General features: G+C 42.8%; 1 protein-coding gene across 1 annotated transcript in view; it reads right to left on the reverse strand.

Moving 5' to 3' along the window:
* Positions 1 to 17870, reverse strand: part of VTA1 (vesicle trafficking 1) — a 169843-nt gene extending 151973 nt beyond the window's left edge. Inside the window, exon 1 of the mRNA XM_083176220.1 lies at positions 17659 to 17870. Within this exon, the coding sequence (XP_083032346.1) occupies positions 17659 to 17764 (106 nt within the window). The 5' untranslated portion in view covers positions 17765 to 17870. The remainder of the gene's footprint in view (positions 1 to 17658) is intronic.
* Between the last annotated feature and the right edge of the window lie 6015 nt (positions 17871 to 23885).

Consider the following 23885-nt stretch of genomic DNA (forward strand, 5'->3'; position numbering starts at 1 on the left):
TGTTATATATTTTCCTTATTTGCCTTGTTGGCTACAGTTACAACACAATTTCTACTATGGAGGTGGTGAGAAATTCTGCTTACATGGAAACATAGAAAGCTAATTAGTCTGAAGGAATTTCATTAGACTGAATCTAGAATATATATTTTTTAACACTTAAACTACTGTAACATATTTTGGTTTTAATTAAAGAATGTTATTTAGAGACTGCACCTTAATAATATTAGACAGCATCAGTTGAGGCAAAAATGATTTCATTCTCATGTGACAGACACAATGTCAACATGATGCAACAAGGATGGTATGCAAGACACTCCCTACTGAGAAACCATTGCAGAACGAAATCAGATACAGTAACTGTGTTACCGCTGACATAATCAAGAAAAACACGTTCCACATACAGTATGTAGGTTTGGCAGAGTGACTTATCTGAGAGAATGGCTCTACACCAAATAGGTCAATGATGATAAAGTTGTATTGAAGGATTGTTGGGTGACCCACATAGCAACAGGTGTAAAACAGTACATGACTATGGAACTCAAACTCAATTTAGAGCAAATATTGGTAACAAAAGATAAACGCTTCTTTCAGATTGCTTGCCAACTACTGCATAGTAAACTTTACAAATAGAAAAGTAGAATAAAGTGGTCATGAATAAAAAAAAAATCTGGTAAACAATAAGGAATCACAAAGTAGATATTTAATGAAGCAGTTTGGGTTTTTGGCCTTTACACCCGACAAAGTTTAGGATATATTGTCCAGGTTTCAGATTATTACTGAGAAAATGTAGAAGCCAGAGAGAAGAAAGAGGGGTATATTCAATTCCTGACGGACTTGCCGTCTTGTCGGAAAGACTGAAGTTTCCGACTGATTTAGGTCGGAAGGGCTTCTGACCTGTTCAATCCTGGCTGCTTTTTTATGAGAGGTCGGAATGCTCTGACCTGTCAGAAAGCAAGTGGATTGGAGGAATAGCTGCAGATCCAACGGCTTTTGACTGAAACAAGGCCAAATCCGACTTTTTGGACCTGTTTCCGGTAATCCCAATCCAACATGAAAAAAATGTTAGATTGAGGCAGGGAGGACGAAGCCAGTTGAGCAGCAGCTGTCCTCCTCTCATGCTCACCTATCCCACCATCATCCTACTCTCAACTGGCAGAGTCCCGGCTCCTGCCGCCTCCCGCCGTCACTCACTTGGTGCCGGACAGGTGAGCAACAATCAATGGCCAAACCAGACATTCGGACTTGGCCGCTTATTTGAAAAGGTAGTGTCGGATCCATTCCCACAAATTAATGTCTGAAAGGATCCGACACCAACTGAATATGACAAAGTGTGCCTACTTGCAATAAAGACTGGCTGTGCTATTTTTTTCAAAGAGAAGGTTCATAAGTAACATAAACCAAATAAACATGTCATGAGACGATGGGAATAAATTAATTATTGTATAACTACTTTTCATATTAAAAAGATAATCAATGGAGTCACTGGAAAAGCTATACAAAGTTATTCACAATTAAGCTTTGAGCATTTTGTGTTGTAGAAGTGATAATTCATATATTTTTTATGTTCATACCAGGGAATTTAAATGTTTTATTAATATGTTTTTATTAATATGTATTCATATTAATTGTAGTATTATTTATTTGTGATTGTTTAAATAATCACCTTAAGTATTTTATATTTAAGGTGATTTTAATATGTTTAATGTTTTAAACGTTTTCATAATGAACAGGTGAAAACAGACATTTTTGGACTGGAATCTCACACATGCTGCATTGTTGATAATTCTCTTGACTTCGTTTGGTTTTCTACTCTTCAACAAATTGGGGAAATTAATTACCTGCAGTAAATTAGCACAGGTGAAAAAGGGAGGTAGCCTCAGGCTTTAACACACGTGGATATTCGACTGCGCTCCTTTATTACCAGACAGTCTTGTTAACGCCCATCAAATTAGCAAATTAGCAAGCATTAACACAAGTTAGCAGGTGTTAACACACACTGGGCCTAATTCAGACTGGAACGCAAAGCTAATTTTCTCTCTAATAGATAAAACTGCAATGTCATGTATGATAAAATACATGACTTCTAGTAAGTATGGCACGGTTCAAGCATATACAGTAGTATTCCAATTATTCACTTATGGAGGATTAGAGAAGCACTGTTCATATATTGGATATTGAGGACCTCACCAGCTTCACGGGGTGCTTGAGCAATGTTCCAAGGCCGAATTGAGTTCCAAAAGTGACCAAATGGAGAACATGCCCATATCGGTTCTGGTCTAGACCAAGCAGGGGTAAATGTGCACCTAAATTACATTCTATACACCTTTGTTAAAAAAAGTTCTGTGGAAAGGTCCTCATCACAAATGATAAACCAATCATTTATATGCTAATGAAAGACCAGATATACACCAAACCCGCCACCCCACAGATTGTATATAGCGTAGCACAGAATGAATCTGATTCCCAAAGAAGAAGAGGACTCTGGATCATTGCTTGAGACAACATCCCCTCATTTTCACTGCTTTTATCATTCATGTTCCAAAAAAAATCACTGATTGGTCCAAGTGAGGTTTTTCAAAACACGGCTTATCTGAATTAAGTCACATAGTTAATCATTTTCACCAAATATCTGTCCTGCAAATTTTGTTTCTCATGTGAGCATGCATACAGGTGTGAGCATACATACAATTCCTAGAGGCTCAATGCAATGCACTGCTTCTGCACTGTAGTAGCCTGGAATTATTAGATCTCGCTCTTAGCATGGGTTTGAAAAAAGCTGAAAAACCATTTACTGAAATTTCTGAAGGATTAGCACATTCCTCCATTCTTATCCTAGAGATGTACAATAAATATAGTGAATTATTAACGAAATATCAATACATGCATTGCAGTCTTACTTGGCAATAATAACTAAATCAATCATAGTTTCACAATTGAAAATGGCAGAATAATTGCATTTAGGTAAGGCATTCTGCCTGAGATTAGATCAGGTCAGCCTATTATTTATTTATTTATTTATTTATTTGCAGTTTCTTATATAGCGCAGCAGATTCTGTTGCGCTTTACAATAGTAAAGAGTTTACATTGTAGGAATTGAAAACTAGCTTTGTTGAACCCATCACTTTTTTCCCCCTTTCTCTTCTATACCCTTTTGTTTTTGCTATAAAACTGTAAATAAAGATTTAATGTTGAAAACAGAAAAAGTAGCTATGTTGTTTAAAATCCTTTACCGCAATTAGTTGCGGTAAATGACAGCAGGTAATGGATCAGAATCAGCTTTATTGGCCAGGTATTCTTACGTATACTAGGAATTTGGTTTGGATTGCTGTGCAACAGCCTGGGTGGGAACACGTAAAAAACAGTCACAGTACAGATGAATATAACACGTACAGATATGCACTAGATGTATCCTGATGAGGGACACGGACACATGAGGAACATACATTTACTGAGCTGCGCAGCACCCAGGTAGCCATTCAGTGGCGCCACTTGGTGATTGCACTAGCCAGATAGGTAGCCACCACCAGCACCCACAGCACAGTGCCCATGTGGGATGGACCCCGGAGCGTACCCGCTGCCCAGCATCCAGAGGGACCCGAAATACTGTGCCCATGCCGGACCCGATGCCTCCCCAGCAGTGCGTGAACCCAGCTGCCCAGATCCCCCACGCAGGTAAGTATCAGGGGAGGGTGGGCACAGGGCAGGTACCAGGGGAGGGGGAAGTAGTGTGGTATTTTAAATACCGTTTAAGAGGCATTCCCACTGCCTTAAAAACGGTATTTAAACGTGTAGGACTCTGCTTTTTAAACGGGTTGAAATACCGGTTAACTTTAACCGGTATTTCAACTCTGGCGCTTTCCCACTGCAGCCTTAAATGGTAAATTGTGGGGGAAAAACAGCAATTTACCGTTTAAGAGCTGCAGTGGGAAAGGGGTATGAGAGTCCCTTGCTGTAATTTTACTGTTGTGATGGAATGGACTGTGGATATCCAATTTAGTTCCCACCAAGAGTCCGCCCTGCCACAACAAATGCACCCATACTGCCTGTGTCGGCTCCTTGCACAAGGGAAAAGGGTTGGAATGGCCATCAGTGTGGTTGCCATCGATGGCTATACACAAATATCTGTGCATACACACTAGACAATTGTCGTTAATTATATATTTGTGCACATCATCAGGGTGTATGTACTATATAGCAAACGCAGCGAGCCATGCGAGGGGACACGGTACACTTATACAGTGTTCATGTCAATCTATGTAGACAATCACACCAAAAACCATGAAAAACTCATGTTGACCTTTTCTCATACCAATCTTTTTCATGTTGAACTTTAGATTGTGTCAACCTCTTATGTGTCAACCTACAGTATTGAGCCAGACAAAGGCGGAAGTTCATATGAAATAGAATAAGAATAGAATATACTGTATAACAGTCCGGAATTGACAAAGTGAAACTTCTGGGGCAGGAGTTCAGTTGATTTTTGATATATATATATATATATATATTAGCTGACCCGCCCGGCGTTGCCCGGGAAAACCTTGGTGTTTCTTTATTTCCAAAATTGCTGAAAAATGTCATCTTACAGTATGCTGTGACAAAGACCTAAGATTGTAATTTGTTATAGATTCCACCATAATGTTAGAATGTGTTTGCATTGATACTCAATGATGGCAATGAAATCAGGTGTGGTGTTGTTGTTTGAAACACAACGCTCCTGAGTTGAAAACTTGTATGTGTTGATGAATTCCACATCCACTCCTGAGATTTAGCACCCACATCCACATCCACTCCTGAGATTTAGCACCTACCTTCTGAGGGTCAGAAATCGGTACAAAATCAGAAAGGGACATGTCCACACCTCAATTTCTATACTTTCAATGGTACAGTTTCTAGGGTGTGTAATTACAGGTGCTGAGTGCGTGGGGTCCGGGGTGGGCGTTACTTACCGCGCCATAATTAATTAAAAATTCACTGCTCCCTGCCACTCACCGAACCTGCCTGCAGCAGTCTCTGAGGTCTGGGGATCTGTAAAGCACATGCACCGAGCATCTCTACCAAACAGTGGGGCAGCCCCTGAGTGTGGGAGCAGGTCCGCGGGCCTGGCCAAATGATGTCATGACGCGATGCACACTATCCGCACCACTGTAATGCACCACTGGGAATGGGTGCAATGGGCAAAATTCTTCCCTACACCCACCGGGCCAATCCACTGATCCAGCCATCACAATCATCAATGGATGCATTGATAAGGTTTGGAGTTTAAGAAGTTGAAGAATAAGACTGAGAAAAAGAATTGCCATGTTACAAAGTGTACAATTTACTCAATAAATCGTGAAAAAAATGTAAGTGTACATAGAAGTACAATCAAGAAATGAAAGTAGGATTAAAAAATAAGTTCTGATTCAAACTGATAAATGGTTGGATGGGTTGGGTTGTGAAACAAATCTATAGGTGAGGGTATGGATATTGTGGGCATAATTGGTGTTTGTTACACCTACAGGGGGCCCTCAATTGATGGGATTTTCACTACAGTGTCACGGTCACAGTGTCACCATAGGGGGATTCCCAATTGGGGTCCAGGTGGTCTTTTGGGACCCTTTACAATCCTGTAGGTCTTTTCTCCTTGAGCTTACAGTCTCCCTTAATGATAGTCAATCACTGAGGGAGACTGTAGGCTCCAGGAGAAGAGACCAACGGGATTGTAAAGGGGTCCCTAAAAGACCACCTGAACCCCAATTGGAAATCCCCCTACGGTGACACTGTAGTGAGAATTTCTCATCAACTGGGGACCCCCTGTAGGTGTACCAAACACCAATTATGCCCACAATCTCCATACCCCCTCCACCTATAGATTTGTTTCGCAACCCACTACCATCCAAATAATTATCAGTTTGAATCAGAATTAATTTTTTAATCCTACTTTCATTTCTTGATTGTACTGTACTTCTATGTACACATATTTTTTTCACGATTTATTGAGTAAATTGTACACTATAACGTGACAAATCTTCATCTCAGTCTTATTCTTCAACTTCTTACACTCATAACATTCAAACAAATGCATGCAGCGCTCATGCCCATCGACCAAACATTATCTATGAACCAAAAGAGTCTGAGAAACCCTTAAGGCAGAGCTGTGCCTGATATCCAACTGACTAACAGGGTGAGTGCAGTGTACCCACTTTGCATTGATCAATGGGTGCATTGGCCAGGACAAAGATTTCTCAGTGCAACTGGCCGGGGAGCGCAGTGACAGGCTGGAGGACTGGAGAGACGGATATGGGGAACAAAGTAGAAACGGTACATTAGGTACAGTTTTTATTTGCCGGTACAGATGGTTAAATAAACGGCAAATTATTTTTTATGTGTTCTGTGTGCTTGTGTGTGTTGTACTGTTTTTGTGTGTGTGTTGTAGTGTATGTGGTTGTGTGTGTTGTATTGTATGTATCTGTCCAATGCGTAAGTGTGTGAGGTGTGCTACGTGTATACAGTATGTGTTTGTTGTGTCTTTGTGTATCTGTGCAATGTTTAAGTGTGTGTCGTACTGTTTTTTGGGTGTGTGTGGTGAATGTGTGTGTGTGTTGTGCTGTTAGAGGTATGTTATGAGTGTGTGTTGTGTGTATCTGCCCTATGTGTAAGTGCGTAAGGTGTGCTATGTATAAATCTGTGTGTGTAGTGTGCTGTGTGTATCTGTGCAATGTTTAAGTGTGTGTTTTGTGTATTGTACTGTTTTTGGGTGTGTGTTGTAGTGAATGTGGGTGTGTGTTGTACTGTGAGTGTGGTGTGTATCTGCCGAATGTGTAAGTTTGTGATCTGTGCTACGTATATATGTGTGTGTAGTGTGGTTTGCGTATCCTGGCAATGTTTAAGTGTGTGTGTTCTGTGTGTTTGTGTTGTACTGTTTTTGGGTGTGTGTTGTAGTGTGTATGGATTTGTATTGTACTGCATGTGGTGTGTTGTGTGTGTATCTGTCCAATGTGTAAGTGTGCGAGGTGCTCTACGTATAAATGTGTGTGTTGTGTGCTATGTGTGCGTATGTGGTGTACTGTGTGTGTGTGTGTGTGTGTGTGTGTGTGTGTGTGTGTGTGTGTGTGTGTGTGTGTGTGTGTGTGTGTGTGTGTGTGTGTGCGCGTGTACAATGTGTATGTGTGTGTTGTGTGGTCTATGTATATCCTCAATTATTTCCTAATTGTTAAAAGCCTTCACCATAATGTTAGAATGTGTCATTCATACTCAATGACAGCAATGAAATCAGGTGTGGAGTTGTTCCTTTGCAAACAGTTTCCCAGATCATCGATCTTTTCCCCAGAACATCAATGAAGGTAAATTACAACTTGGTGTTTTTTAAATTTCTAAGTGAAATTTCCCAAAAACGGCTTCGAGGTGCACACCACCGGGTCCAGAGGTATCTTGTTGCTGAATTTGGTGTCTCTGAGTGCCACGGTGTGTCCGCAATGCGCCGGACACGCACACACACACACACACACACATTCTTCAACTTATTATATAGATATATATATAGATATATATAGATATATATAGATATATATAGATATATATATATATATATATATATAGATATATATATATATATGAGAGGGGTCCGGCACTCCCAGTAACGTGGTCTCTTAGCGATTGGTAAATAAACTGACCTTAATATAGAGGAATACATACACCACGTGCAGACGCCAGTGCAGAGTGCGGGACTGGGTACCCGCCCCTCAGACCAGCTTGAATGACGTCACCATCCGGGGACGCGCAGGGTACCCGCCCCTCAGACCAGCTTGAATGACGTCACCATCCGGGGACGCGCAATCAATTTGACAACCCATCACCATAACAACATGAAAAACAACAACACAAGCGGGAGTCGATTCAGCGCTGTAAGAGACAAATGATATAGAATCAATACATGTAAAACAGGATGATACGCAGAACAATAAAGTGTGTACACTCAGGACGAAATACTCCTAATGGTAACATAACATACAGGCCACGGAGAGACCTGGAGACAAATGTGTACAGACTTAACGAAATACCCCTAATGGTAACATTTCATTCAAGCCCCGTGGAGACATGGTGTCCAGTTGATGGATCCACCATGATTCTTTGCGCAGCAGTAATTTAGCCCTATCGCCACCTCTTTTGGATAAGGGTACACAGTCAATCGCTCGATATTTTAGGCTGGATAGGGGGTGTTTTTTAAGGGCAAAATGCCTCGCTACCGGCTATAAAAGAGAACTTATCCAGTACAAACAGGAGAAATTAATTAAGGTGCAAGGGGACTATGAACGGCACACGGTCTACAAATGGCTATCCGGGAACCCCGGTGAAGGACCCAAACGACCCTTCTTTCGCCGTAGACAAAGAGGGAAACCTACCCATAGCCACTGACACCGACTCCATTCCAAGAGATACAAAGCTCTAACAGCGAAAACGACCGACATTACGCTAATGCCGCCCCTTTAGGGCAACGACCCCGACAGCCCCCAGCGAGAGGTGGACGTGGAAGAGGCGCTACACCCGCAGGGGACAACAGCACAAGAGGCGGCAAAAGGATGGGTCGTCCATCAACAAGGACCTAATATTCAACCTGTCATCCTATAAACTTTCGCCCAGTGAGTACAGATTACTTAATCACGGTCTCTTGTTTGTTCCGACGGTCCCACATAATGATCTACAGTGGAAAATCAAACAACATGACCTCATGAGAAAGATTAAGCTCAAGGAATACTTCCTAAATAATCCCGGGCAGAACATCCTCGATCCCGCCGAAGTTATCCCTGAATCCATCAAAAAATACCGACCTCCATCTTCATTCGAGCCCTACACGGTCAATCTCTCTATCAAGACCTTCGCGCAAGTTGTACAACAACAAATAGATGGTTCCATCGTTACCAAACCACCCGTTCATCCCAATCTTTCATTGCACGAAAGAGAAGCCCTTCAGAGATTGAGATACAATGATGCCCTGATCATCCGTCCGGCAGACAAAGGCGGCGCCATTGTCCTGCAGGATGTCGCCGACTACGACAAGGAAATCTAGCGCCAGCTATCTGATACTACTACATACAAGAAACTTTCCTGCAATCCGACCCAGGTATGTAGTAGTCAGCTTTCATCTCTTTTACAACAAGGGGTCACACAGGGCATCTTGTCTGACAACATCAAAAGTATCTTATTACCAGCACACCCCACCGTGCCCGTTTTCTACACCTTACCTAAGGTACATAAGGGTCTGTCCCCCCCCCCTGGTCGCCCAATTGTTGCAGCACAAGGGTCATTATTACAGCCCCTAGCGACCTTGATTGATGACTGGCTACAACCGCTTATCAAAAAGCAACCTTCTTTTTTGCTGGACACCACCGATTTTTTATTGTCCCTTGAACCCTTTCTTGCATCTAAAGATATTGGATGCTTGGCCACCATTGATGTCACTGGATTATACACCGCTATACCCCATGATCAGGGACTTAGGGCCTTACACAGGTTCCTAGTTACACAGAGTAACTTTGATACGATCAAAATTGCGTTTATTGTGGAAGCGATGGAGTTCTTATTGCAGAACAATTTCTTTATATACAATGATGTTTTTTATTTACAGTTATGTGGTGTTTCCATGGGTTCCTCGGTGGCCCCTTCTTTTGCAAATATTTTCATGTTTTCTGTTGAAGCTGATGTATTTTTTTCTAACCCAGTTTTTGTGACCAATTGTCTTTTATTTAAACGTTTTATTGATGATTTGTTTGTGTTGTGGAAGGGAACAGCTCTATCCTTGTCCAATCTCATAGAGCAGCATAATAACACAGCCAGCCCCATAAAGTTTACATCCGACATTAATTGTACACAAGTACATTTCTTGGATGTTGACATTACTTACAATTCTGACACACTGGTCACTAAAGTCTTTATTAAAGGCACAGATCGGAACACAATGTTGCAACCACAGAGCTGCCACCCGAGGAAACTCATTGAAAGTTTGCCCTATTCCCAAATGCTGCGATACAAACGCATAAATAGCAACACAGTAACGTGTGAAAACCAAATGAATGAGTTCTGTGATAAACTTGTGCAACGCGGCTATGACAGATCTAAACTAAAAACTTGCAAAGATAAGGTTCTCAAATTAGACAGGACACCCCTCCTGGAAACCAGAAACAGGAATAGCAAAAACATTGAAGGGGTCCTGCCCATGGTCACTCACTACACCACTGCTGCACCCACCATTGTGTCAACGGTGAAAAAGAACTGGCCTATTTTGGCCAGTGATAAAAACCTTCCTTTTGACAAAATCCGCGTTATGCCCTGTTATACTAAAGGTAAGAGTCTTAAACAGCTCTTGGTCAAAACCGACATCCGTCATCAACCGGATAGTACCAATATCCATTGGATGGAGAATATCCGCAAGGGTAACTTCAGATGCCCTTGCGTCACTTGCCAATTCTTGCAGACCGGAGATAGTTTTAACCATCCCTTCTCAGGCAAAACGTACCCGATAAAACACTACTTCACCTGTAACTCCACATATATTGTGTACCTCATCACCTGTCCCTGCAGCATGTGCTATGTGGGAAAAACCGAACGCAAAATGAAAGAACGCATGGCTATGCACAGGCACTCCATCCACAATGCACTCGCGAGCGGCAAAAGTGATCAGCCGGTAGCGAGGCATTTTGCCCTTAAAAAACACCCCCTATCCAGCCTAAAATATCGAGCGATTGACTGTGTACCCTTATCCAAAAGAGCTGGCGATAGGGCTAAATTACTGCTGCGCAAAGAATCATGGTGGATCCATCAACTGGACACCATGTCTCCACGGGGCTTGAATGAAATGTTACCATTAGGGGTATTTCGTTAAGTCTGTACACATTTGTCTCCAGGTCTCTCCGTGGCCTGTATGTTATGTTACCATTAGGAGTATTTCGTCCTGAGTGTACACACTTTATTGTTCTGCGTATCATCATGTTTTACATGTATTGATTCTATATCATTTGTCTCTTACAGCGCTGAATCGACTCCCGCTTGTGTTGTTGTTTTTCATGTTGTTATGGTGATGGGTTGTCAAATTGATTGCGCGTCCCCGGATGGTGACGTCATTCAAGCTGGTCTGAGGGGCGGGTACCCAGTCCCGCACTCTGCACTGGCGTCTGCACGTGGTGTATGTATTCCTCTATATTAAGGTCAGTTTATTTGTTATTTCTTATCCTGATGACAAAACAGTAAAGTTTTGAAACGTTGATGACATATCCGTGGCAGCGTCCAGTTATTTGAGTGAAAGATTGCGAGTGTCGCACCTTCTCCCGTATATATATATATATATATATATATATAGATATATATATATGTACAAGACGGCACTCCGAAGCATATGGTGACATTGGTAGTAGTGCAGGGTCCATAAGAAATTGGTAGTGGTGCAGGGTCCATAAGAAATTTGATAATATCACTTACCCAGCCTCCAAGAAGGAAAGAAGGTTTTTTGAAGAAAAAGATTTGTATTGATAGTTTACAACATGATATGGTACAAGCAGGCTGACCCAACAGCCGTTTCCACTGGATACCTATCCAGTCTTCATCAGGGGTGAAGACTGGATAGGTATCCAGTGGAAACGGCTGTTTCTTCAAAAAAACCTGTGAGTGCTGGTCCGTTCCTTTCTTTCCTTCTTGGAGGCTGGGTAAGTGACATTATATATATATATATATATATATATATATATTAAAAAACACATGCACTGCAGTCACTAGCCTTGAGGAAAAGCCTAGAGTCTCGAAACACGTCGACACGACTGCATGACTTACCTTTTGGACAAGGAACCTACCAAGCCTCAGCACTTTAAGCCTAGCAGGGTGCATGCAAATTCTGGATGCACTCTGCATTATTTCCACCTCTGGGTAAGAGATATCCTGATTCCATGTTCGTGTAAAACAGACTTCATTTATTATAGGGATTGCCACATCCCTCACCTTTGTTTTAATAGGTTTTCGCTCATCCCATACTGAATAAATTGTTATATTTGTGATAATATGTGTGCCCATGGTCCTTACATCACCCATTCTACAAGCATTTCCTTTAGTGCAAGGGACACCAAGTAAGGTTACCCAGACTGCCGAGTTATTTGGAGCACACAGTAGATAGTGTTTAACACTACAAATATAGACCCACAATTGTATGAGCCCACAGCAGAGAGATATATCAGTCACCGGAAAGGAGAGCTTGCCTTTCCTCAGTGTCATCGGCTGCAAGGTCAACCTCCTGCTCTGCCCCTGGTCAGGTAAGCCACACCCCTGTTCACTTCTACTGGCTAGTGGGTTACTCTTGCGCCACCCTTGCTATCACACACAGAGCCGCCTCTGTCTTCAGGGTCCGGAACAGAGAGACGTATTCTGTTAGAGCTGCTGCTGTGGGCCGTCCCTGCCTAGACAGAAACCGGATTGACTTTTCCAGTGCCCACTATCTGCTGATTTTGGGGCAGGGCTGACATCATGTGACCATCAAATGCTTTTTCAACTATCCCTTCTGCAAAATTAAGATGGCTGAAAAAGGGGGTGGATGTCATGTGACATCAGCCACCCACCCCAAGCAGGCATCGACATGCCTGCATTCCCAGTGGAACGCCAAGCATCACCCCTTCCCTGCAAAAACCTTGCAAGTGTGATACTCTCCGAAGGCAGGTGCGCATATTTGCCCATGCACAGACCTAAACAATCGGAAACTGAGCCAAATTCATCCCACAACGATTGGGTCTGAATCAAGCCCTATATGTAGTACCAGTTTAGAAAAATATGTACGCACATAAATGTAACAGCTGCTTAAAATCAGTAGTATAACAGCAGATCTGTTACAGGTGTAGTGCAAGTCAAAGTCTCTAACCGCAATTTGCACTACTATAATAATGTTCAGGACACACTAACCCAAACGCTGGCAGAATCTCAGTGGGATAGCGGCTGCAAGCAAGCTTATTGTATGTCCAGAAAAGGGTCCATGTGTAGCCGGATGGTAATTGACCACTTAGTATAACGCTGACCCAGGGGATAAATTCCGTACGAGACCAGATTATGGGTGTCAGCTGTGGGCTGGGTGCACTGTTTAAAACGTCAACCACATGATGTATGCACAATAGTACACTCAGGGCTATTTTTCTGCAGGAACTGTGGCCATTATTCTAGTTCACTCTGACAAAACATTTCTTAGATGGACAAAACCATGTGCACTGCAAGTGAGGCAGGTGTAAAACCCCACCCAAATCTAATTATCTCTGCACAAGTAACACCTGCCTCACCTACAGTGCACATGGTTTTGTCCATCTAAGAAATATTTTGTCAGAAAGAGTGAACTAGAATAAGGGCCTCAGTTCCTGCTGGAGCCTGCAGAAAAATAGCCCTGAGTACACTATATAGTCAAAATTGTTCTGCCTGCACAGTCTATTTTTTCTTGCAATGCCGATCCCTCGGGTTTGCGTATACGCATCGCAAGCTGTCTACACATGGGGACTGGTTCTGGATCACTCGCAAAAGCAACTTCTCGCTCAAAACCATGTGCACTGCAAGGGGGGGGAGGGCAGATGTAACATGTGCAGAGAGAGAGTTAGATTTGGGTGAGTTATTTTGTTTCTGTGCAGGGTAAAAACAGACTACTTTATTTTTACACTGCAATGTAGATATCAGTTTGAAGTACAAACCCCACCCAAATCTAACTCTTTCTGCACATGTTACATCTGCCCCCCTGCAGTGTACATGGTTTTGGCCATTAGAGAGAATTTGCTTTTGTGAGTGAACTAGAATCAGTACCATGGTGTGATATGTGGCAAGTTTTCTAACGATTTTGACTATAAAGTCATGTTGGTGTTCCAGCGCCCCAAAAAAATTATGGTCAATGTGAAAGTCAAAGCCAGTCCTGGTGACTGCTAATAATAAAAATAACAAACACGCAGTTCAAGCCTCTCCTACACCACATAACTGTACATAAGGGTGACATAGCACAATTTATATTTTTGAACTAAGGGGTGCCTTGAAAATATGCTGACACTCTAGTACCCCTTTCTCATTGCAAATTCCGGGCCGCACCTAGGATTTGGACTTGAGTCCGTCACTGGAGCGACCCAGCATTTGCATTTTTTAGCCCCGACAGCAACCCGGCAATAAGCTGGGATGCTGGCATCAGAAAGGGGGCGGCATGGCGGCACGTCTTTGGGGAAGGCAGCGCTTGGAGCAGACACTGCCTTCTCCCTATAGTGTGAAAGGGACCCAGGTCACTCAACCCGGGTTACCCGTTCACACTGCACAGCAACCCTGGTCAAAATGCTGGGCTGCTGGACCCGGGTAATTTCAAAAGGCCCTTTCACACCACACGTCGACCTGGCAACAAACCCAGGTCTGACCCTGGTTATTTGTGCGATGTGAAAGGGGTATTAGCCGCAGTGATACAAATTTGGGAGCGATTTTTAAAGGGCAAAATGCACCCTGCCCAGCTAGCAGTGCCCCGCTAAAACAGCCTGGTGCCTGCCCCGACTGATTGCACGGGAAAGCCCAGCGCCACCTTCGACGGCGATGCCCGGTGCTTCCCCGGCATCACGGCAACGTGACGTGACGGCTTTAGTGACGGCTGCGGCCAGGGCCGCCCCTTTTCATGATGTCGCAGCCCGGGCCCGCCCCTTTTGTGACCGCCCACAAGTGTGTCGTCGGCAGGCCGCCCCCTTGCGCTACCCCCGTGCAGCGGCGCCCTGCCCACGAAAATTTCTAGAAGGAACACTATTGGAACCATGGTGGTAATTATGGTTAAAGAGCCAGGGGCCATAAACCAACCACTTAAATGTATCTTAGTTCTTCAATATTTAGTAGAGTGTGCAACAGAACTATACAGGGCTGGTTTAACACATGGTTAGATATAACAATCAAAAGGAAATTCAATTGACTGCTTTTAGATCTTTAGCAAATGCACTCAAGATGTAGATATAGAATACTGAGTTAGCACAGATCACCCATTCACACATAGCTATGTGCGTATGGGCGATCTAGCCACCAGGAAGATCAAAGGGAATCGCCTAGCGTACGTCACTGTAGGGAAGGCAGAAATCTCCCTCTAATGGGGCCTACACACACATGCCGATTTTGAGCCATTTTCTAAGCGATTTAGCTAGGTCGCTTAGAAACTAAGCATACATCGGTGTGTGTGTGGAGGCTATAGCTATATAGATGCGCGGCCCCGCAATAAGAAGAAGAATGAGCATGTCTCATCAATCTAGTAAAATCGCTTAGCAAGATCCTGCATATCGGGCGCCTTTTGTGTGGTGTCTTTTTTTTGTGTACGATACTAAAGACTCGAGCTTTCCCTCAGCAGTATATTAAGCCTATCTTCATAAATAACACACAACAGTAAATTACAGTATACTAGTATTCATAATAAACTTCATTTCGAAGGTGCCATAGATTCCACAATGCTAAATACACATTACCCACCTATTACCCAGGTGTGAAAGGGGGTAGATATTGAAACTCCAGTTCAATTTCCTGGGTCCGAGCGTTAAAGCTGGGGTTTATGTCTGAAAGTGGTATTAATAGAAAGTGTAAAAATCAGCTATTTTACACCTTCTAAAAACGTTTTCATAAAGGCCGATAACAGTCTTCTGTATGGTCCTGCTACTGTATATCAGTTATTACTTTTTGGGGATCTGTGATAATTTCCTATTTTTTCATGCACTTCTCCCATGTCATAATTTTGTAGAAATGTTGTGCATCCTCTTTGCAACTACCACAAATGTGCATTTATCAGTTGTGAACATTCATGTGACATACGAGTTTCATGAAACAAACTCACACCAAAAGCTGGCCACATGCCAAAGGATTTATTGTCCAATCTGGCTGGTTAAAATTAAAAGTCTAGTAATGTATGGGATCATGTGATCATTTGCCCCGAAAATACCAAAAAACTGACAAAAAAAAGGTAATTCAGACAAATGTATTCGATTCAAATGATTTAAACTAATTAATCTGATTGACCATGAGACAGAATAGCTTGCAATTATTTCAGCCAAAATTGCTGGTCGTTGGTGAAAACGGTACACTGAGCAATATATTGCTGAGCGATTTTAAGCCAAAATCGGTCAGCGACCAAATATCACCATGTGTACACAGCTTTAGAGCAGGATGGTCTTACCAGGCAGCACACATGGTCTAATGCAGTGGTTCCCAAACTTTCTTGGCCAGGGCACCCTAGAATATCAGCATTTGTTCAAGGCACCCCTAGTCAAAAAAGTTCCTTATGCATAAATAAAAAATAAAAAAAGTAAATTGTGCTTAGCGGTCACCCTCAGGATCAGTTATGTGGTGGGGAACATAGCTGTGGTTCTAATTGTCCATACATTTTATAATTGGCAGCCACCAGCACTGGTTTTGCCTGTCACTTTGAGCATAAATAAATTAGTGGACCCCCAACCTGAGGACCCAGGGTGCCTAGGCACACCATTTGGGAACCACTGGTCTAATGGTTAGCATTATTGCTTCACAGCAATGAGGTCATGGGTTCAATTCTCACCATGGCCCTAACTGCGCAGAGTTTGTATATTCTCCCCGTACTTGCGTGGGTTTTCTCCGGGTAGGTTAATTGGCTGCCAACAAAACTAACCTTAAGCTGTGTACACACGGGGGAGATATATTGCTCAGCAATATATTGCTCAGTGTCTCCTGTTCATCAGCGACCAGAGATGGTCACTGATGAACAGGAGACTCTGCCGGGGGAAAGCAAGCTCCTGCGACCATCAGGGGCTGCACACGGGAGCGCGTACCCGGCGATTTATCGCCGACAGCAAATCACTGGCAATATGGTCGCTCAGCAACCATATTCCCAGCAATATGTGCTGAAATCGCCCTCGTGTGTACACAGCTTAAAAGTGAATGTGTGTATGTGTACATGTGGTAGGGAATATAGAGGCATTGGGGCAGGGACTGATGTGAATGTTCAAATATTCTCTGTATCAGTCCACTAACAACTTATCTTTATTTTGTTATGAGTTTTTCTTCACAAGTCTATATATTACTGAGGTAGTGTTGCTATTTTTTGCTGAACGTGACACAGATCTGTTCTATAGCTACAATTGTATGAACACAGTGGCGTACCATAGCTCTGTCATCTCCAAGGGCAACAAAAATAAACAAGTTTGACTTAAAACACTTGGTCAAAAACGTAAAAGTTGCAAAACAATATGAATAAAGTTGGCTGAAAAAGGAAAAACACTGAAGACTACACTAAACCTGAGAAGCTGATGCATTTTTGTATCCATCTATGAGCATTATCTGTACATTCCAAACCACCAGCACTGTATACAATAAATCAATGTTTCAAACTACTGTATCTGTACAAAATAAATGGATGCAATTCCGCCCGCCAGCCTATGACCTGCCTTTGGACATGCACTATTCAGGGTGATGTGCAAAGAAACATAGAGACACGGAATAAGCAGAAAACTTCTTTAAAAACTAAACTCTAAGCATGATGGAAAGAGAGGAACGTTCGGCTGTAATGCAGTGCAGGCTGGTAACTGTCCCATATACTGTACGTGTGAGCTGATGAGAGTACAATGCAGGGTATCTGCTGCCTGTGTGACAGTGTGCTAGGCAGGGTGACACACAGTCAGGTGTGATGATGTTGCTGTAATTACTCACAGTAATAAGACACCACCGGGTCCCGCTTGTCATGCTCCTGTGCGGTCCTCAGGTGATGCTGCAGGGATTTGAACTGTGGAGGAATTGGAGGCATCGGGGCAGCCATTTCCCTGAAACTGGTAATGGGGGCTTATACACAATATATTACGCACTGACAGGAGAGACCCAGCTACACACAGCGGCTCTTCCGCTTCCGCCTCTCTATGGCAGGCATTCATTGGCAGCAGCATTTAGATGAGGAGGCGCTGTGACGGGCTGCTGTGGGCGGAGCCAGGGGCCGTACTGTCTGTCAGGCTGCTGCTCCTGTCCTCTTACTTCCTTACTTCCTCTTGCTGCTGCTACCTGTGTCTGTCTGTCCTTACACTGATGGTGTTGTGCACTACCCTACTACTGCTACTGCTGTTGTCTCTTAGATCCTGCTGCCGTTGTCGCTGTCCCTTATCCCACTGTTGCTGTCGTTTACCATGCTGATGCTGCATACTTGCCTACCTGAATTTCTTATCAATTAACTAGCTCCCCACAGGTGATAGCCATCATACTTTACCAGGGAAGTCCAAGAACAGAGCATTTTCTCCCTAATGGAGAGGGTTAGGTAGGCAAGCATGCCCTGCTGCTGTCCTTTTCCTTCTGCTGATGTCCCATACCCTGCTGCTGTTCCATACCCTGCTGTTGTCCTTTACCCTGCTGCTGCTGTCCCAATCCCCTTCTCTGCTATTGCTGTCCCCTACCCTGCTGCTGCTGTGTCCATAACCTTATTGCGGCCCCCTACCCTTCTGCTGCTGTCCCTTACCCTTCTGCTGCTTCTGTCCGTTACTCTCTTGCTGTCCCCTTCCCTTCTGCTGTCCCTTATACCATTTTCACACTGCAACTTAAACCCGGGTTATTGCCGGATCAGCCCAGGTGTGGTGTAACAGCACCAAACCTTATTCCCCAGGTCAACCAACACGGCAGTCCGACCCGGGTTGTAAGAAGGTTTAAATCCGACTCACCCTGTGTATAATGGGCGACCCGGGTTTAGTATGAAAATGCCGGACCTGGGTCGGAGCCGGGTCAGATCTGGGATCAAGATCTGGCAATGTGATGTGAAAGCTGTATCACCTGCTGCTGTACCTTACCCTGCTGCTATCCCTTACACCCTGCTGACGCTGGTTTCCCTTATACCCTGCTGCTGCTGATGATGATGCTGACAGAAGCATGGGGCCATAGGGAGGCCCCGGTGATCTGAAAGAGTGAGGATAGGCCCCCTATATAACTGCCAGAAAATGATAGATGTGGATGGAATTCAGATATTAGGCGCTCTTCATATGGACATAAAGAGGATCTGAAGATGATGGGAAAAATGTGATATACAAAAAATTACTTCCCTTGGTAAGCATATGGTGCTCTTTTCTGACGATGTTTTCTCTCCAATGTTCCTTGTATTCTCCGCCGGGTTTATTTGGGTATATGGAAAAGAATATATACAGGCAATGTGTTATATCCTTCACTCTTAACACACAAGATGTATCTGACAGCTCTTTCAACAATTCACAAGCATACCAAACTCACTATAGATAGTGGTTGAACACATATATCAAGGTGTCTTTCTACTAGGTGACACGCACCCGTACTCACGATGTTATCTGCTGTGTGAAGCTCATAAAGGTATCTTTCCTTCTCAATTCTCCATAAAAAAATTTTTTCGATACACACAACGATGCAGACACAGTTTAAAATACTTCTCCAGATTTAAGACTGTTTGAACCACAAACTTTAAGCAGACGGTGATAATGTACAATCAACACCCCCAGATGGTATTCCGGACCCAAATGGCAGTGGACTAGCACATACACACTCACCCGATTTCAGCTGTGGTCCTCCAGTCCTTGCACACTCAAATCTGAGTCAACATGTTTCAAGACTGTGTGTCTCTTCATCAGGGAGCCCTGATGAAGAGACACACAGTCTCGAAACATAACATTGTGAGTACGGGTGCGTGTCACCTAGTAGAAAGACACCTTGATATATGTGTTCAACCACTATCTATAGTGAGTTTGGTATGCTTGTGAATTGCTGAAAGAGCTGTCAGATACATCTTGTGTGTTAAGAATGAAGGATATAACACATTGCCTATAGATATTCTTTTCCATATACCCAAATAAACCCGGCGGAGAATACAAGGAAGATTGGAGAGAAAACATCATCAGAAAAGAGCACCATTTGGTTACCAAGGGAAGTAATTTTTTGTATATCACATTTTCCCTATCATCTTCAGATCCTCTTTATGTCCATATGAAGAGCGCCTAATATCTGAATTCCATCCACATCTATCGTTCCTGTATTCTGTGGGGTACTTTTAGGGTAAGACCCCAAGGAATTCAGAAGGGCGAACTTCAAACCCACCAGGCGCTACGTTTACCTTCATTCCAATTTTGTTAACTGCCAGAAAATACCTAATTGCAAATCAATTTAGAATACTTGTCTCAATTTACCCTTTTTCAATTTTGGTACTGGTTAAAATCATTGAAATTATAATAAAAATCAAATGAATCAAAAAACATTATAAATTATTATTGTTCTATTTTATATTACAATATATTGTCCTTGTCCATCGGAAAATATCGGTCTAGTGCAGAGACCCTTCAATATAGTCCAGAATTTGCACAGATACTACTTCTTGCTGCAAACACAATGCTGTAAGTGTGTTATCCAGCTCATTTGCTATATGGTGTCTTTTTACTTTCTGGAGTAAAACGGTGTATATACTGTGCCATGTGTTAGTCAATTTTGATTAGATTAGTCAAAATTGCCTAGCAAGTTAGGCAGAATCGCATCATGGGCCTGATTCTGGTTCAAAAGCAAATTCTCTGTAATGGACAAAACCATGTGCATTGCAGGGGGGGAGATGTAAAATGTGCAGAGATTGTTAGATATGGGTGAATTATTTTATTTCTGGGTACTTGTGTACTATCACGGCGCCCATCGCATCGCAGACCATAAGGCATGCGATGGTATGCGATGTGATGCGACGAGATGTCCCCCGATGTCATACAATGTTGAAATTGTATATGGCATACAATGCCATACAATGCGATGCGATTTTAAATGTAAACATGTAAAGGAATACGCGTCCCCTCGCGGGGCTCGCTGCACTCCCCACGCTTCGGGTTCACGTTCATACTGGGGGTGGCGTGGGGGTGCTTTTTAAAAAAAATTTTTTTATCACATATACAAAGAATATACATAGGTAACTCGAGCAATTGAACAGCTCAATATAACTTATTTTGGAACAATTACACTATACAATTGGCTGTCCGTTATAAACAAGAAAAAAGGGGGGGGTGGGGAGTTACATATAGGTAAACTTTATGTATCAACAGATTTTGTCAGGTTATACATACATATCTTGAGAGTTTCACTTGAGTCTAAACTATTTTTGACTGATATAGACCGTTATCTGCAGGCGGATCTCGTCCAATATCCACATTTTCGAGAAATCAATCAAGTCACCTGAGGATATTATAATACTTCCCTAAAGCTATTTGATGTTTGTCCTGGATATAAACTTAATATCATATCATAATTCCCTGGCTTCAATCTTAATACAGTGGGCATTGGATCTCTTGTATGATGTATGTGATACATGCCTCAGATGTAATAAATACCCTTTTACATTGTTCAGAAATAAGCGTTCTAGAGTTATTTATCTTATCTAAGGGTATAGTAGGTAAAGCATGGTTATACCACGGCTATTGTTGACCAGTTGGTTATATCAAAAGACTTCAAAACTTTTTCCTTAAGACCTGGGTCCAAGGTTTGAATGTAAGCAGACCATTTGCGTTCAAAGGAGAACGTTGAGAAGGCTGAACCTATTAGCCAAGAATTTCTATCAAAATAAAGTTGTTGTATCATAATTTTTTGCACCTGGAGCATGTTCGGGGCTGTTTTGACTGTCCAATGCTTTAGAATAAGCTTTCTGGCTATGGTAAATAACATAATGAACATATGTACCAGTGGTTTTGCAGCCGGGATGTGGGTCCACTCTTCGAAATTTAGGCATAAACTTGCTAAGGAGGCACGATCCATCCACCGTCGGGTCAAAGTGGGATCTCGTGGACGGAGGCATGTATGCCCTGTGTAGTGTTCTTAAATGTACTTCCTGCAAGTATGCTGATCCTTGTGTATTTTGTATGGATGGGAAATTATGTATTAATGTATCTATCGTAGTAATTGAGGGTATGTCCCCTTGCCAGGAGTTCAGTAGGGATGTAAGGTTTGTTGTGTTTGGAATGTTTAGTAGTAGGTCGTATATATGTTTTAACTTGCATGGTTTTCCCTCCCATCTCCTGAGAAGACCCATCAAAGGAGTTAAAGGAGCCGAGTTGCCCCACTTTACGGGTAATGAGGAAACGTAGTGGCGGGTTTGGCGGTACATAAAGAAATGGGTATTTGGTAATGCGAAGGTATCCTTTAATAAAGCAAAGGTGATAATATTTCCACCTGGGTCAAAAATCTGGGATGCCGCGCACAGTCCCCTAGCCCTCCACTGAAGAAATAAATAATTTGAAAGGGATGGTTGCCCCATAGAGAGACTCTGGAAGTAGCAGTATGATTAATTCCCATTTTCTTGTGTATTTTTACCCAATTGAGGTATGTGTCATGGAATAGAGGATGGTTCAGTATGTGTGGCGGGATGAGGGATTTTTTGGTATGGAGAAGAGCGTTAAGAAAATAAGGTGAGAATATCTCTGAATCTAAATTAAAGTCTGTATATATGTTTTTCTCTAAAATCCAGTCCGCTGCGCATCTTGTTAAAACCAACATGGAGTACAGAGAGAAATCTGGAGTATGAGTCCCTCCTCTAGTTTTATCCATGGTCAACTTGGTCAAGGCAATTTTCGGTTTCTTTCCCTGCCAAATGAAATTTGTGATGACCTTTTTTAGCCGTTTTTCATCCGTAGGAGAGAGGCAAAAGGGGAGGAGCTGCATGACATATAGTAGCTTTGGGAATATTATGGATTGTATTACAGAGAGTCTGCCTAGCAGTGAAATTGGTAGCTTCTGCCAGCCTTCCAGTTGATTTGATATTTTGGTGATGACACCAAAATTTAAATCGTATAGTTTTGTGGACGTGTTTGGGATTTGTAGACCTAAGTATTTGAAGTGGGTGGTATTGATTGCGAAAGGGAATGAGTGAAGAGTGGAGGGGGGATGGTGTTGGGAGGAAGAAGAGGAAGTAGCTCAGATTTTGAAGGATTAATTTTGTAACCTGCTTTCGAGCCAAATTCATCAATTAAACTGAGTATTTCAGGGATTGAGTCTTGTGGCTTTGAGATGAATAGTAACAGATCATCGGCGAACAGGGAGATCTTGAGCTCTCCTCTACCAATGGGAATACCTCTATAAATTGGTAATAATCGGAGGGCCATTGCCAGGGGCTCCAGAGCGATAGCAAAAAGTAGTGGGGAGAGTGGACAGCCTTGTCTTGTTCCCCTCTCCAATGTGAAGGGGTCTAAGAGAAGGCCATTACAGGAAACTTGGGAAAGTGGCTTATGGTAAAGCGTCTTTACTATGTGGATGAAGTCGGGGGGGAATTGAAAGCATCTAAGAGTATGAAATAGGTGGGGCCATTTAACTAAATCGAACGCTTTTTCTGCGTCTAGGGCAAGGATCACATGGTCCGATGGGGGGGGAAGATGATTGAAGTTGTGCAAGGGCAGCGATCACTTTGCGAACATTTGTGGAGGAGTGACGTCCAGAGATAAACCCTGTTTGATCGTGGTGTATTATAGATGGAAGGATCATTTTTAATCTGTCTGCGATAATTTTTGTTAGGATTTTGTAATCGAGGTTTAAAAGGGAAATTGGTCGATATGATCCAGGAAGAGAGAGGTCTCTTCCTAGTTTGGGGAGGATTTTGATTATGGCCGAATTAAAGTGTAGTGGAGGGTGGCTACTATTGATGATTGAATTAAAGAGATCGGCCAATAATGGGGTGAGATCCAGTCTCATAAGTTTAACTAATTTGCCCCAGAACCCATCTAGCCCTGGGGCTTTATTAGATTTTAGTTGTTTTATAACTGAGTCTATTTCTTTTGTAGTTATAGGGCCTAGGAGGGAGGTGGACTGTTCACGTGTAATCGATGGGAAGTTCAATTTTTCCCATAATGGAGAGGGATGAGTAATAGGATCGCCACCGGCAGAGGGGGGGGGGGGAGGGGTGTGGGAAGAAGTGTACAGGTCTTTGT

The sequence above is a fragment of the Crinia signifera genome, chromosome 3 (assembly GCF_055691185.1).
Source record: "Crinia signifera chromosome 3, ASM5569118v1, whole genome shotgun sequence".
Classification (NCBI taxonomy): domain Eukaryota; kingdom Metazoa; phylum Chordata; class Amphibia; order Anura; family Myobatrachidae; genus Crinia; species Crinia signifera.